Here is a 15952-nt window from a genome sequence, read left to right as displayed (position 1 = left end):
CTGGTCCGAGCAGCATATGAAGAGGAATTCATTTTACATCTTTCTCGAGCGATGTTTATTGGAACATGATGTTCGGCTTTATAGTGATATGCTTTTGACTCCAAGACATAAGCAGGGCACTGACGATCAGAGGCAAGATGAGTGGAAGCCTTACAGTTAATGCAGGAGATAGGGTTTTGGCAGGTTTCATGGTTATGATTTTGGCCGCATCGTTTGCAGATCTGAGATGATACTCTACAAAACTTTGAGCGGTGAAAGTAGCTCCAGCACCGAAGGCATTGATTAGGACGCTCAATAAATTTACGTGGCCGAAATATCAAGAACCATAACTTTATTTCCGGCGGAATGTTCCTGCCAAGAATCGTAACCAGAACAGTTTGTAAGGGAATTCTTTCTTTTATAAATCTTCGAATACCGATGACCTGTAACCCCTCCGATTGCAGTTCTTCCGCAATTTCCACTACTGCAATATCACACGGAATATTTAGCAAAAATTTGGAGGTAATCGAATCCTTCAAAAGGACCGATTTAACGGGAATGTTCAAAATTTTATCAATCCTATTTATCTCTTTCGCAGTGTGAATATTTTCCGTAGAGATTAACAGCTCACTTGAGCGTGTGAATCGAATCTCTGAGATGTGTTTAGGATCAGTGATTTTAGAGCAGATATCCTTTTTCAGGCACAAAGGCCTGGATCTGGGAATAATTTCTGCACCCGAAAACTTGAAAGTTAGCAAAATACGAGGGGACTCACCAAAACCGTCCAAGATGTCTTCATCAGTTAATGGAGAATTCCAATTATGACTTGTAGACGAGATTTTGTCTGCACTGACCGCTGGCTGTGTATCTATTTGAACAGCCATAGCTGCACATTTGACGGAGTCAAACTAGACCCCGGAAACGGGCAGAGCCCTAACCAAGAGCCTTGATTCTTCACTTCAGGAAATTAAATAAAATTATTCCTTCGGAACAAATAAATAAATAAAACTGTACTTAAAGAGGGAAACACTAGTGAAAAATTAAATAAAGGGTAAGGCACTAACGCAGAGCGAGAGGGGCGTAACCATCCGTAGCGCTAGTAAACCACCTTCAAATATTCATAAAGAGTCTGTTTATTAGGATATCCGTCCAAGAAAAAAACAAAAAACACCCTGATAATAGCGCGATGTGTGTATAAGAATCAATGTTTTCACCTTTGGGACAACCCGCGGACGGAAGCTATTGTGATGGGGAAAGTCGCGATTAGGCAATAGATAAAACATTCAAGTCCGACGTATTTTATCTTCTTCGCTTCAAATTTCAACTATTTTCTCGATTAATTTCGCGAATCTAAAAACGTGTTTGTCTTCCCAATACAAGTAGAAATAGGTCAGCTATTTTAAAATACAAAGTTTGTTGTTTTTTTTGTTTTAAAAATCGAGTACAGTTGTGCGTGTGTGTGTGGATACATCATCGAGTGCTGAATGAGCGATCATTCAACTAATTGAGCGACCATTAATTGCGAAACGAGTGACACGAATCTTTTATTATTTGCTATCGTAGGAGTACCTGATGCACATCGAAGTACTACACCACCTGGACTGCATGTAAACATTGGCAAGTATCGACGTTATTGTATAGTGGAATATTTTATAAAAGACAAGTTGAAATATATATTCATTTCAGTGGGTTGATCCTCTCCATTAACTTTTATAAACGTTTTGATTTTTTTTTTTCTCTCCTTTATTATCTATTTCCTAAAAAAAATCCCGGGAACAACAGCTGCTGTACGTCATCACAAAAGTGCTACTACGTAAATGCGCTGCTCAGTGTGAATCACCTTCTCTTGGCGGTAATGTTTATATTGATTACTTTTTTTTGATCACTCACTCTCATTATATTTTTTCCCATTTCCTCTCTGTACTCCTATTATCTAAGAAACACTTCTTTTTTTTTTTTGAGTCAACAAATTACTATGTGTCAATAAGGAAAAGTTTTATCAAATAATATGTGATGTTACCAATAAATTGTTTTAAAACATTTCATATCCGCGATAAATACAATCACAAATGCTGTAACAGGCAAATTGCTAAACCAGGTCGCTGAAAAGTCAAACGTAACTATAATACAGCTATCCAATATAAGAGTTTTTATCATGAAGAAAAAAACAATATTACAGTCAAACCTCTCTATTTTGAAACTGACAAAACCGAAAAAATTTTTGAGAGTTTTCGAGTAATTTAGAGGTTTTTTTTCTCGCATGAAAAGAAAAAATGCATCAAGAATGGTGAAAATTGATAAAAACTAAAAATACCGTACTGTATTTTTTACTAAACACTAATGAAATTATATTGTTCAAGTAGTTACACACAGTCGATATGTTCAATCATACTATAATTTGTTCGAATTTTTTTATATTTTTTTAAAATTCAATTTTTATTTACATACCTTAAAATTATCCGTTAGCTGATGATGCTCACTTTTTGTTCTTTGAGTTCTTGCAGTGTCATCTAGGGCGTGGTAGCGAAGGTTAATATGATACTCGCCTAAAGTATCAAAAGATGTTTAGAATTGTCGCGAGTTTAATACCTGATTCATCCTTGGCAGAAACTTTCCTGGCACAGGCCATGGGCGGAGATACGGAGGGGGGGGGGGCAAAGTCTATCTCCGCCTATGCACAGGGCTACAACAGAAACGCCGACATGACCACAGAAAAAGGTTGCTACCGCAGGGAGTCCCACACCATAGGGGTTATTGCACCAACCGCTTGGGGAGTGTAAAGGAAAAGGCTGCTGTTCGGAATCACAAAAATGATCAAATGATCACAGCCGGCATCATCTATACTAGCAGGAACTGCAAATATTTTGGGCGCTATCTTCCCAGTTTGCTCCAGTAAATGAAGCAGCGTTTTTACAGTACTCTTAGCAGTTTTTACTTTTTTCTAAATTGTCTGGAGCATTTTCTTCTGTATTTCTGTTGCCGGAGTTGGCCATACATTCAGCAATAATATCAGTATCCGAGTCAAGGTGCTGCCAGTTTGCAGTGAATTGTGCATTTGCACAAAATCAGAAAATGATATTTCTAGCTTCAGATGTTTTCAGTGATGCCCTAATGTTCTGAAATTTAGTCTTAAACATTGTTCTGAGATTCATTGAAATTTGAGTGAATCGTCAAAAATCTGATCCTTCATCATTGAGATGATCAAATTTATAGATAAAAAGGGAAAAAAGTAAGGGCCCAAGGACACTTCCTGGAGATACTCCTGTCAGATACATTCATTACAGTGTCATCTCTATATACAGTTAATTGTCACGAAATGGGACGAAAAATTATAAAAAATAAATGTCGACCAAAATAACTGTACATGTACAAAGGCCTCAACAGGTGAAATGCCCAACAAGGTGGCTGAAAAAAAATGCTCATAAAAATATGGATGTCAAATTCACTGTGATACCTTGACTAATGAAGATGATTCGTTTTGGAATCATGTTTGTTTGGGGCCATTCAAGTATTACATTAGCATCAACAGGGGATGGAGGTTTTGAATTTGCTGACTTTTGTTTGATGACAGGGGTTTGAATGATGATTACGTCATCAATCACCTTTTATGAAAATACTAAATATTCTTAATGACACCTGCACTTTGCATATTTTTGTGTGTATTTATTTACCATTTAACTGCAAAACTTGACATGTGGTGTGGACCCAGCTTCTTGCATCATAGTCATAAAATCACATCAATACTTAAATAGGAAGGACAGGGCTGTCATTTCAACTTTTTCCAGGGGGGGGGGGGCAAAGCACATGTACTCAATGTAAAATATATATACATACATACCATTTTTAGTGTATTTTCAAAAGTTTTGCCCCCCCCCCCCAAATGACGGGCCTGAGGAAAGAGTTACCCCAAATTACTCAAATGATTGTTTTTAAGCAACCTTCTTAACATGACCATGATTAACATCTCTGGAATTTAGAGAAGCCATGATTAAGAATGCTCGCACCAACTATAGGTGCCGGAACCTTCTGCTTGGGCTATATTCCATCCCCTTTTCTCCAATAATTAATGAATATACAATGAAGTGTACTCCTCTACTTCCTATATATGGGCTTGAGTCCCGTATATGGGATGACTGCCAGAACTTCACCAACCACCAACTCTGGCCATATCGCTATATTGCAATTTACTGCCATTAGTGAGATGGGTTGGAAGTGAAAGCACTGTCTATCAGTGGTCGCCTCGAGTTCGTTAGGGAAAATATCTGTATCTATATCCTCCCTTGGGTTCGAACCCGGGATCCTGACAACAGTCTTCACGATGGTAGATGAACATCTTACCACTATGCCACTCGGGCTTATATATGGGATGACTGACAACTTTCAGCCCTTTCAATGTTTTCTTCATGTTGCCGCCTTTGGCATCAATTACCAACAGCAATCTATACCACCCCATTGTAATAATTAATTAATGCTCAAAACTTGAAACACAAACTAAAAATATAGTGTGTTCACTTTTCGGTTTATTATCAAGTGAAAAATATGTGATCCCTGTGCATTCATAGCAAAGTTCACTACATAGTGTGAGACAGTGATGGTCAGATTCACTTGTATATTCTCAAATGGGCGTATGCGGGATTTACCTTTGCAGGGGGGCCAAAAGGCTTAGGGGATGTGGTACAATGAATTTCTTAGAGAGAAATTTCCTTTTAGCCTTCAATTTCAAATAGCATTGTAATTAGAACATAAATTGATTTTTCAATATATATAAAGGCATTTTCTTTCTACATTTTAATTTTTTGAAAAATAAATTTTTGATCATATTGGGGGGGGGCCATTAGCCGTTACGCTTCCCCCCCCCCACTGCGTGTATGCCTCAACCGAATATATGATAGGAGAGGAAGCAGATCTGACAAAATTTTCACTGTTGGGGTTGGTCTCAGAGTTTTGCTGACAGGAGGGGGGGGGGGTCAGAAATAGCTGAAAATCTACTGACATAATATTTGAATGGCCCCTTGGCCGAAATCTTCATTAGTCAAAATGTGATTCCCACATAGGTTTCTATGGAAAATCGTTTGATTCGTTTCAGCTTTTGTCCAAAATTTAAAGATTAGCTTTTTAAAACACTTAGGAGTGCTATAAGAAAGACAAAAAGTGATTGAAAGCTAGAATAAACAGCTTCGAAATTGAACAAACAATAATCTACAGGAAGATGAGAGATGCTGAAGATCCTTTTTATTTACACTAATGTACACACACACACAACCAGAAGTGTACGCAAAGGTGGTCATGGGATATTGTACCTTGCCCCTCTCAAGCCGACCAAAATTTGTAAAAAAATTAAAATATTAAAAGAAAATACCCTTTATATACTATATTAACCAATTCTTGTTAATTTAATTACTTTTTGAAGGGTGATAAGTCAAAATTCCTCATTAAGAAAATTTTTGTTCCCCTCCTCCGAAGGTCGATTCTGTGTATGCCCCATCACACAACCTACACCAGCTTCAGTAGACTAAAGTTGGAGTTGACACAACCCAGTTGAATTCATAGGTGTTGCCATCAATTTGTGATTTGGTCATCTCATTTCTGTGTCTGATACATGCAGATCTCCTAGAATGTCCAGACTGTTCAGCTTGATGCTAGAAGTCTTTCACTGATGGACGGCATGCACTGAAAACATAGGCTGCTCTTTTTTTTTAATGCATTTTCTATTAGCTGAATCTTTCACTTTATATGAAGTGGTTCAAAATATTTCAGAAAGAGAAGTGCAGGTATATCTGAAAAACAATTCTGAGGTGGACATGAGTTAATCAGGCTCTCATGACAGTAATTCTGATAATGATTGGGGCATGAAAATTCAGTTCATGATGAGACTATTTTATGTTACCATGTGCATTCATATCAACGAAATGTTCATTTTCGAGGCAGAAAAATCACTAAAAAAGTCTTGATTGGCTGAAAAATTCATAAGCAGAGGCATTGGTTAGCCAAGGTGAGAGGTTAAGAGGACGTGGGTTTGATTTCCCGCAAGGGCAGTTGAATTTTCTTTCTTTCCTAAATCCATCTTTGCATCAGCCAGCTTTTACAAACCTCCAAACAGATTTCTAATTTGTCTTTGTCTTGCTAAACTACGAGAGGTATTTTCAAAGCAAAAACCTTTAGATGAGATGTTGCAACCAAGAAATGTGGATTTTTTTTCATTTTTATCTGCCACTAACTTCTGATCAAACCTTCCTCCTTGTTACCTAATGCTGGGAGAAAGACATTTTTTATATGTTTTATAACACTGATAAAAACTAACCAATGAGAAACATGCTTTTCAGAAATAGTAGAACTAAACATGTAGTAAAGTGAAATAATTTTCACACAATTATATATATAAAAAACATTGAAATGGCTATTGTTGAATTAAGTAATCACTTAAACAATGGATTTAATGACAATAAATACTCCATTACAGTTTTCTTAGATTTAAAACGTGTATTCGATTACGTTGATTTAGATATTCTAACAAAAAACTCTCTTTTCAGCAGGCATAAGAGGAAATGTACTAAACTGGTTTAAAACATATTATTATGATAGGCAACATGCTGTTATAATAAATGGTGAAATCAGTATATTTCAAAAGGTAATGGAAAGACTCCCTCAAGGATCTGTATTAGGGCCATCACTATTTATTGTTTATATCGATGATTTATACAAATACAACGCCACAACAGGCAAATTGCCCAACGAGGTGGCTGACTTAAGAACATCATGGATCCCCGAGCCCCTACCTACTACTGCTACACCACACATGCACTCCCCTCGCGGAACCCCCCCAACGAATCGGTACATGCGGGAATGTGCGTGTACGTGTAGTGCAACCTGACGTAAAGTTTGTTTCTGTGTAATGCTTGTTATGTGTAGTGCTGTCATCTGCCCCCAGTTTTACTAACTATGAGTGAAGTGTTATGGTTGAATGATTTACCGTTGTAGGACTGTTGCTCTCTGTGGCGAGACTTTTTAACGGGGAGATCGGCTCGCATTTGCGCCTTGAAGTTGGGAACCACAGAAAACCAACTTCAGCCGACCACCACTGTGGGGTTCGAACCCGGATCCTCGCATCGCGAGTCCGGCACTATAACCACTCGACCACCACAGCGGCAACGTGGTGGTAATATGATAATATGATAATAAATAGTAAATTAATATCATTCGCAGATGACACTATCCTTTATGTTGAAGATTCAGAAATGACAAGTTTGAAAGAAAAAGTTGAAAAGAGGACCTATTTTTAAGATAAATATATGGTTAAATGATAATAAATTAAAACTGAACACTTGAAAAAAAAATACATTTGCTTAAAAAGTAAAAGTATCAACCATGCTTAATTAAATCATATCTTTAAATCACCTTCCATAATCCTGTACAAATTCATGTGCTGGCTCCATATTTATTATGTATATCGTTAACATGTTATTCATATTTTTTTTTCTTTTGTGTATTTGGGGTCAATATTAAGTCTGTATTAAGAATTCATGTGTTATTATTCATATGTAATTTTTATAGCACCTCCGCCATTGCCTGAGAATATCCTTTATTATTTATCTCAACATATTTTATTTATTTTTTGTTAATTATACTATTTTCATTCCTAACTACTATCTTTCTTTTTGTATTGTTTTTTTCCCCATCATATATCTGAAAATAATCTCACTGAATTATATTTTATAAACCTATTCATTGTAACAACCAGCATGGGGCATTTGTCTCCTTGGTTGCCAATAATATCATATAACATGTATTTTAAAATAAATTGTAAAATGAATATGAAATTGAAATTGAAAAAAAAAACTGAAACTGATATACACATAAAAATACACAATCACTGTGGCAATTGAGCTTGCAATGCAATTGTCAAGAAATTGAAAGAGTTTATATAATTATAACTATTTAGGAATTATAATACAGGATGATCTTAAATGGAATCTGCAGGTGAAAAAATAGTTACAAAAATTAGGATCTATATGCAGCAATCCTATATAAACTGAAAACACAATTGATAAAAACTTTCTAAAGGACATCTTTTATGCATGGATTCATTCAATAATAATATATAGAATTTGTGCCTGGGGTGGGGCATAATACAAATGTAAAAAGATTAAATGACGCTTACAATAAAATTAGATCACTAATAACAAATACTGACTCTAACAACAATATAACAGAATGTCACACACCAAACTAATTTATATATATATATAAAATTATAAAATTCGTAACAGCAAATAATATAAGGTTAACCATGAAAAACAATAGAACATCTACTCGATATAGGAATATTTATCAAGTGCCACAAGTCAATAAAACATTATTTAAAAGGAGTTTCTGTTACATTGCCCCTAAGATAATGAATCTTTTTCGTATAATGAACCGTAGGAATATGAGCTCAAATTTCAAGATTTATTCATTTGCAAAAGATAAACTATGAAGAAATCATGTAATAAATACAGATGATTGATAACAGTAACAAAATGCTTAACAAATGATGGATAAGAGAAACAGTATGCAATGCTGATTACACAAATAGGATGAAAAATCGAGGTACACATAACTTGATATTAAATAATTCTTTGTGCTACTTTATATTAAAATGAAAAATATAAAAGATTATTTTAAAAATAACAAATTAAAAAATCCTTGAAAAATGAATGACGGTTACCACATGTGCTAACAGACAATATATTATTTTTTTTAGACATGCAGGAAAAGGAAACCTTAGTCCCTTGGGGTCGTAGAGTGAATGTCCCTAATGTATATTTATATGTGTTTTTTTTTCCTTTTTGTTTGTGTCTTATTGTGCCAGTATTTTCTGTTTTTGTCTTTTGTATCAGATTGTACTTGTGTTATTGTCAAATAAAAAAAAATTATCCAGGAGAAAGACATTTAATTTAAACAATCACCTCTTTTTTCATGATTGAAGTTCATGTTAACAAGTTCAATTTGTTAAATAATTATCCATTTTTGTGGCCTTTTAAAATAGCACTAATCAATAGCTATATTCTTCTCTACCTTTTCTGCAAAAAATGATTGTTTTAGGCCATACATTTGCCTGTGGCAGCTGATATATTTAAAATGTCTTAAATAAAAAATGCTAGAAAAAATTTACATTTGGCTATAAAAAATTGATAAAAATATTAAAATTATATGTAAAAAAAGATGGAACATGAACGTATACCGATCCTAAAAGTTTACAGGGTGAACAAGAAAATCCTGAACACATTTTAAAAAATAATAATAAATCAACCAATTGACAGAAATGTCACTAACATATATATATAAAGATATATACAGTAAAACCTCGTTAAGTCGCCACTCCGGTTAAGTCTTCATTTTTTTTAGGCCCTTCCACCTCTCATAGACAACAATGTTATTAAACCCTTGTTTACTCGTAGCTAATTTCAGTTAATTCATCACTATGAAAAAGTTTGAGAAAGAGGAACATACTATTTTTATGGCTCCCATTAAAAAAAGAGCTTTTTAACAGCATTGCCATATGCTTAAAAGTCACCATAAAATTCTATATACCCAAACAGAACAGTCTAAGTAACAAAAGTTACGCTGGGGAAGTTCATTTGCAGAATAAAGTTTTTGGAACGTTGGGGACTGTTCAGGCTAGATCTCATTTCTGCGTGGGCTCCATTGGAGGAACTGGAGAAACCGTGAGACACCCAAACTCTGTTGCAAAAAGCAACATAAGTACTTGGGGGGGGGGGGGCAGGGCATGTCTGGCAAAAAACAAAATTTATTGATATGTCAAAGATTACATATAGTGCAAGGAAATCAAAATTTATGTAAATCAAAAAATCAAATTAATCAAGTCAAAGTGCAATGGGCACGGATAATAAATAATAATAGAAAGCATGGGCTCTACTAATTTAGGGCTTGAAATTTAAACAAAATATCTTTGTTGAAAAATATTAGACATTCTTTCCCAAGTTGAGGTCTTCTGTTTACTTTTCCCTGCCCAGGGCCCCTCCACCAAGTTAAAAGTGTTCGAGATTACTTTGTAGTTGTATCATGAACTACTGATGAAGAATTAAAATACTAAAATTTTAAATTTGATGTCTATGTAAAATTAATGTGCGATAGAGAGTTCTATTATGAAGAAAAGCTACTTATAGCTTTAGACTAACAGAGCAACTGCTGGTCTAAATTAAAAATTACTAATATAAATCAAAGTGTACAGTATATTTTACCACAATAATTTGAGTAATAAGAGATAAAAAAGGTAAAAAATTGTTATTATTTATTCTTTCACGATCTATAAATTTTATTAATATTGTTATTTTGATTCATACTTTAATAAATTTTGTATTACTTTAAATTTATACAATTTTCATGACATTGCACATTGAAACTGATGGCACTCTGCTTAAGTCATCATAATTTTTCAATAACTTGAGGTGACGACTTATCGAGGTTTTACTGTATATGGCCTATAGGGTTTTTTTGACAAATTAAGAAGAAAAGAGTTCAAATTCATAGGTGGCACTGTAAAACAAAAAACTCAACACATAAAAGTAAACTATAGGCCACTCCATTGGCCCGCTTGTTAAGTGCGGTAGAACGGCGAACGTGCCGCGGAACCGCCATAAAACGTTTTATTCAGGTCAGGTCAGGACATAAAAGTATCATATTTTAACATGAGCACTCTTTCAACCGTTAAGACATTGCATGAGCTAAAATGGGTGCTCATATTGAAATGTGATTGTTTTATGTAATGCAAATTTTCATAAACATTAATTATGCATTATTTGTGTTAAATTTTATGCAGAGTTTTTTGTTTTACTGTGTCACGTATGAGTGAAATTTTAACTTTTTTTCATTTATGGAAAGAGCTCTAGGTCATGATAAGTACTTTAGTGCAAACCACACCTGTTATGGCAATTGGCTGATTTGTTATTAATTTTTGAATTGTGTCTAGGATTTCTCATCCTTCCTGTATATTAGTAAAAATAAGAATATATTTGTTTTAAGATAAAAAGTTATAATTTTCAGATTTAAAAATATGCTGGGGATCACCAGGATGAAAACATTTTCTTTAAATTTGTTGTTCAAAGTCAGTTTTAAAAAAACCTATTGATGAAAAAATAATAAATAGAACTGGGACATATGTGAGAGAGTAGAAGAAAATTATAAAAAATAAGTTCTGCACCTAATATATTTCACTTAATTTGCTGAGGACATGATTTAGACCAATTTCATGAGAATGACCCAAGTATTTCTTATGTATGTTAATATGGTATGTGCATTTATATTGTAAAAATGTATAAATGCATAAACTAGTGTACAGAGCGTAAAATTTGTCAATGCATAAACACATTTTTATAAATTTTATGCTGTACACTTCTTGAACCTCTATGGCAGGGGTTCTCAAACTGTGTGCCACATATCTTTGTCCGAAGCATTGCTGAGCGGCGACCTGAAAAAATATTTTGAAGAAATTCTTTATTAAACTGCTCTGGGGAGCTGCGGATAAGTGTTGATTAGGGTAAGGGGTGCTGGGAGTGGAAAAGGTTTGAGAACCGTGCTCTATGGCATATGATGAAAGTAAATGCTTAATCCAAATTGACACTTGGTAATTCATTGTAAGACTCAATTTGATTTGTTTTCAATTGAAATGTGTCAAAACACACTAAAATTATTTTATTTTTTTAAATTTAAATCACAAGTTATTTTATAATCTAAAAAAAAAGCACATGTTATTTTATAATTTAAAAATACCATATTTACTTGACTATAAGGTAATTCTCCTCTTTTGATAAGACAAATTCTTTTAAAAGTTCAGGCTTTTGAAAACAATGTCAAAGGAATAAAAAAACGCACAGCAACTGTAGTTTTGTGGCTATTTAAAGATGGGCTTGTATTATGGTAGGTAATAATCATCTTATTCATCACCACTTTTCAAAAGATATCCAAGTAGCCCTCAGAAAAATATCCAAATTATTGTTTTTCCTCTCATAAGACAACCGCAGATTTGTCTGACAAAAAAAACTTTGGGGGGAAAACCTTGTTTTATAGTCAGGTGAATATAGTTGCATTGATAAAAATTTACTGTTTCAGTGATTAAAAAAGAATTAACTAAATTTTTAATGCAATTTTTGATGTAGGCTGTCATCAGCCCTGGTATGCTAAATCCATGCATATGGGTATAACAGATGGAACAAAAGCAAGCAGTTCTGGTAGGTTCACTCAATTTTTTTTCTTTATTAGACCTAAGATCATAACTACACAGGAGCAAGCCAGGACAGTCTTAACATAATCACGCCCCTCCCACTTGACAAGAAATATCTGCTACCCAATTTACATACTCATTGTTAAAAATTTGACCAGATCTTATTTGATTTCATTTTGTGTCAGTTCCCATGCATTAAGATGGCATTGGGGCAACCTGGAGAAATTAAACAAAATGTAAATGTCCGACGGGGCATGTAACCTAAAAAAATGCATGCCTGAATCAATATTTTACATACTCGAGAAATATTGCTTAGTTTTCCCTTTTGGGCAAATTTTTCCTGCACATTAAAATGAATGTGCTGCTATCTATTGATGAAAGTATGCAGATATATAGAAAATTAAAAGCATTGCACTACATTAAAAAAAAGATTCAGATTATTTCTTTGTTTGATGAAATCTCAAAATTTTCTACAACATTAAGAAATTTTCCACGGGAACCAATTTTAAACAAATTTTCCCCAAATTCTGATCAGCGATGGCCAGGGCTGTATCTAATCATTCTTGTAGCCTGTGCAAGAATTTGAATTTAAGGGGCCTAAATTCAGGAGAGGGCCCCGTGCGAGTGCACCTGTTGCACCTGCCTAGTTACGGCCTGTTGATGGCCATATGGTCTAAGGCTGGTATTACAATATTCTTGACAAATGCAACCAAGGAGCATATTGGTTACACTCGAGCAAATACAACCGATAAGCGCATTGGTTGCATTTGTCAAGTTTTGTAACAGAACTTTCATAAAACTTTTATAGGGTGGCCTAACAAAATTTCCCTTTTCTTAATATTTTCCCCACACATTCAAAACCAATGTGTTGCCATCTATTGATGGAAATCTTACGGAAGAATTTAAATAATGAGGAAATAATATTTGCATTTCACATTTGTTTGAGATCTCAAAATTTCTCATTAAAACCTAAAAAAAAATTTTCCCTATTTTTTGGATTTTTTACATGCTTGATGCAGGCATGTGATCTAAAAAAATGCATGCCTAAGCAAAATTTTTACATGTCTCTGGCAATAGATTTGCCCAGCCCCATCGTGTAACAAGAACCTACACGTCTAAAACACTTCAGATCAGTGTTGCCAACTTTGCACAAATTTTACCAATTAAAATCTTTGTGTAAACAACTATAATCATGATTTAATAAAATAGCCTAACCAGAAAAGTTTTTTGTCAATTTGTTTTCAACTTAGTATTTTTGTGACTATATATACAGGTATTTTTCTCAACTAAATGGCCTTGGAAAAATAAATTTAAGGTCAAGTTTCTGAGTTTCTGAAAAGTCAAAAACAGTAGTATTCTGGACTGTTTTTATTGAAAACAGTAGGAGCCAAGCATATTTCTTTTCCAAGAGAAATAGTGAAAAGTAATTTTTTAATAAATCATTTCCAGAACTTGGTGAATCTTTCCCATGTGAGTTATGAAAATTCCGAAAAAAAATTCTGCATTATCCTAAGACGCTAAGATCCTGAGATGCTGACTCCATTTTGTTAATTACTCATAAAAAAGAATTTCAAGCGCCCGTACCAATTTTTTTAGTCATTGTGAAAACCCAGCTCCTGGGATTTGTCAAGTTGTGGGTTATATTGAAATCTGTGCAATTTAAGAATAATAAATTGGTGAATATGTGTATTTGTTGCTTTGCATAGTTTTAAGCAAATTCTTGAAGGGGAGAGAAAAGTATTTGATTGAAATATATATTGACATTTTATTGACTGAAGAAATAATTTTTTTACTGGCTCGAATAATTAGATGTTGGCAGTTTTCTGTCTGCGAGGCAAAAATCTTCCTCACTCTACCTATTTTTTTTCCCCTTGGCTTATTGGTACTGTTCCAGCTGTCCTTCCTTGGGGTGGGTTATTTTAAGAATTTTCACTGATCTTAGGAGAGAGGCTTGTGGGACTGCTCTTCCTTTCCTTTCAGCATCCTCTTTTTTTTTTTTCTTTTTCGTGTGTTGTTTTTTTCCCTCTTATGGACAAGCAACATTGTTTGCACCTGTTTCAGATCACTCGTGGCAATTAATTTATTTGAATAGAGCAACTATACCATTAAGTTCAATCTAATGAGCCTGAATTATTTGAAAACTAAGTTGAGATTAGAGAAAAGTAAGATAGTAAGTTAAATAAGGAAACATCATTTTGCATCAGAATCTCTTCTGATGCAAAACAGTATTGCATTAAAAGGCGTATTTTGTCATATTGTTTTGTATTGATCATTTTTGTTTTTGTGGTTTCAGTATGTTGAATCTTTTTTTCCCCTTTTGAAACTTGATATTTTCTTTAACAGATATTGTTTCTGTTTGCAAATCACATTTTGCTTCCAATATGTACTAAAACTTGCGTAACTGCAAAATATTTTTATTTGTCCAATGGTTCATTATATTTACTGCTGAGAAATTTGGTTTAGGCAATTGAGGTTATTTGACTGAATGTTAAACATAATTTAATAAATACAACTTTGATTGAAAATTGTTATTGTTATATTCATTGTATAAATAGTCCTTGTTTACTGAACTATGGAAAAAAATTGATTAGCATCACAGTGAGAAAATTTTCTGTTTTCATGTATGTTTGTGGTTATTTTTATTACATTTAGTATTTTTTGGCATTAGAAATGTGTGATTTCAACTTGAAAAGTTATCAAGTATATGAAATGTATATGTATGAATATATGCATTTCAATGTTCACTCAATTATGCTTTAAAAGGTGAATATACCAAAAACTGTGATGTACATCACAGAACAATCACAGTAACAACTTTTTAAGATAATAACTCTTCTGTATATAAAACACTATTAAGGAATTTTTACAACAGAAAATTTTGGTCAGCTAAGGGCTCGTTGCAGAACAATGCAAAACATTCTGTTTTGGGGATTTTAATTTACAGTATGATTTCACAAAGCACTAGCACTGCCCAGGACTACATATGATGGAAGCATTAAGAAAGTGACAAACCATTATAAAAGACTAATGGTTTTTGAAACGCATTGTATTGGAACCATTATAACCAGAGTAAACACTCCAAAAGTCATTGTTGGGGCCCACAAACCTTTGGTACTAGAGCGTTTTTTGCCCAACTCTGATGAACATTTCAAGTAGCCTCTGTTTGGTATCCAGTAAAATATTGCTAAAAAACAATACACTGCTACAGTGGTTCTCAACCTGGCTCTCCACGTGAACTCCCAGGGGCTCCGCGGCCGCTCGAGAAAAATTTAAAAAAAACCTGTAAATTTGAAAAAAATATATATTAATATGATTGAATAATAAAAATAAGAAAGAAACTTTGATGAATGAATAAATACCTCCGGGGCTCCGCCATCGAAATTACATACCAGAAAGGGCTCCATGGGTAAAAAAAGGTTGAAAACCGTTGCTCTACTACTAAACCGCACATGCACCTCGTCCATATTCCTCTATGGTATTTCTAAAGAATGGGTACGTGTCAGAATGTGCGTGTGTATATTGTGAAGTTTGTTTCTCTGGAATGTTTGTTATGTGTTGCTTGTCAAGTGCAGCCATCTGTGTTCCAAATTCAGAAGCAGACAAATGGGCTGATCATTTTTTTGGTTGTGACATGGGTGTATTTTCTAAATGCTGTAGGCCTGATTGCTCTCAGTGAAAAGGCTTTTTAAATGGGAGATTCACATTGGAGATTCTCGCCTTGAAGTTAGAAACTACATAAACAACTTCAGTGAA

The 15952-nt window shown here is 34.0% G+C and overlaps 1 protein-coding gene across 4 annotated transcripts in view; it reads left to right on the top strand.

The window, feature by feature from the left end:
- Positions 1–1137: 1137 nt before the first annotated feature.
- Positions 1138–15952, top strand: part of LOC149089119 (uncharacterized) — a 58109-nt gene continuing 43294 nt past the window's right edge. The window contains exons 1-3 of one of the 4 annotated variants that reach the window (XM_089237271.1): positions 1142–1596; positions 1762–1831; positions 12135–12206. In XM_089237271.1, coding sequence (XP_089093397.1) covers positions 12164–12206 — 43 coding nt within the window. In that variant the 5' untranslated portion in view covers positions 1142–1596; positions 1762–1831; positions 12135–12163. Of the gene's footprint in view, positions 1832–12134; positions 12207–14134; positions 14362–15952 lie in introns of those variants that run through there. The other 3 variants (XM_089237270.1, XM_089237267.1, XM_089237269.1) reach the window with 3 other exon arrangements.

Source organism: Pholcus phalangioides, unplaced genomic scaffold, assembly GCF_987345545.1.
Source record: "Pholcus phalangioides strain wild (caught in Gottingen) unplaced genomic scaffold, Ppha-v1.0 ptg000002l_1, whole genome shotgun sequence".
NCBI lineage: Eukaryota > Metazoa > Arthropoda > Arachnida > Araneae > Pholcidae > Pholcus > Pholcus phalangioides.
This window is presented reverse-complemented; position numbering and strand designations above follow the sequence as displayed.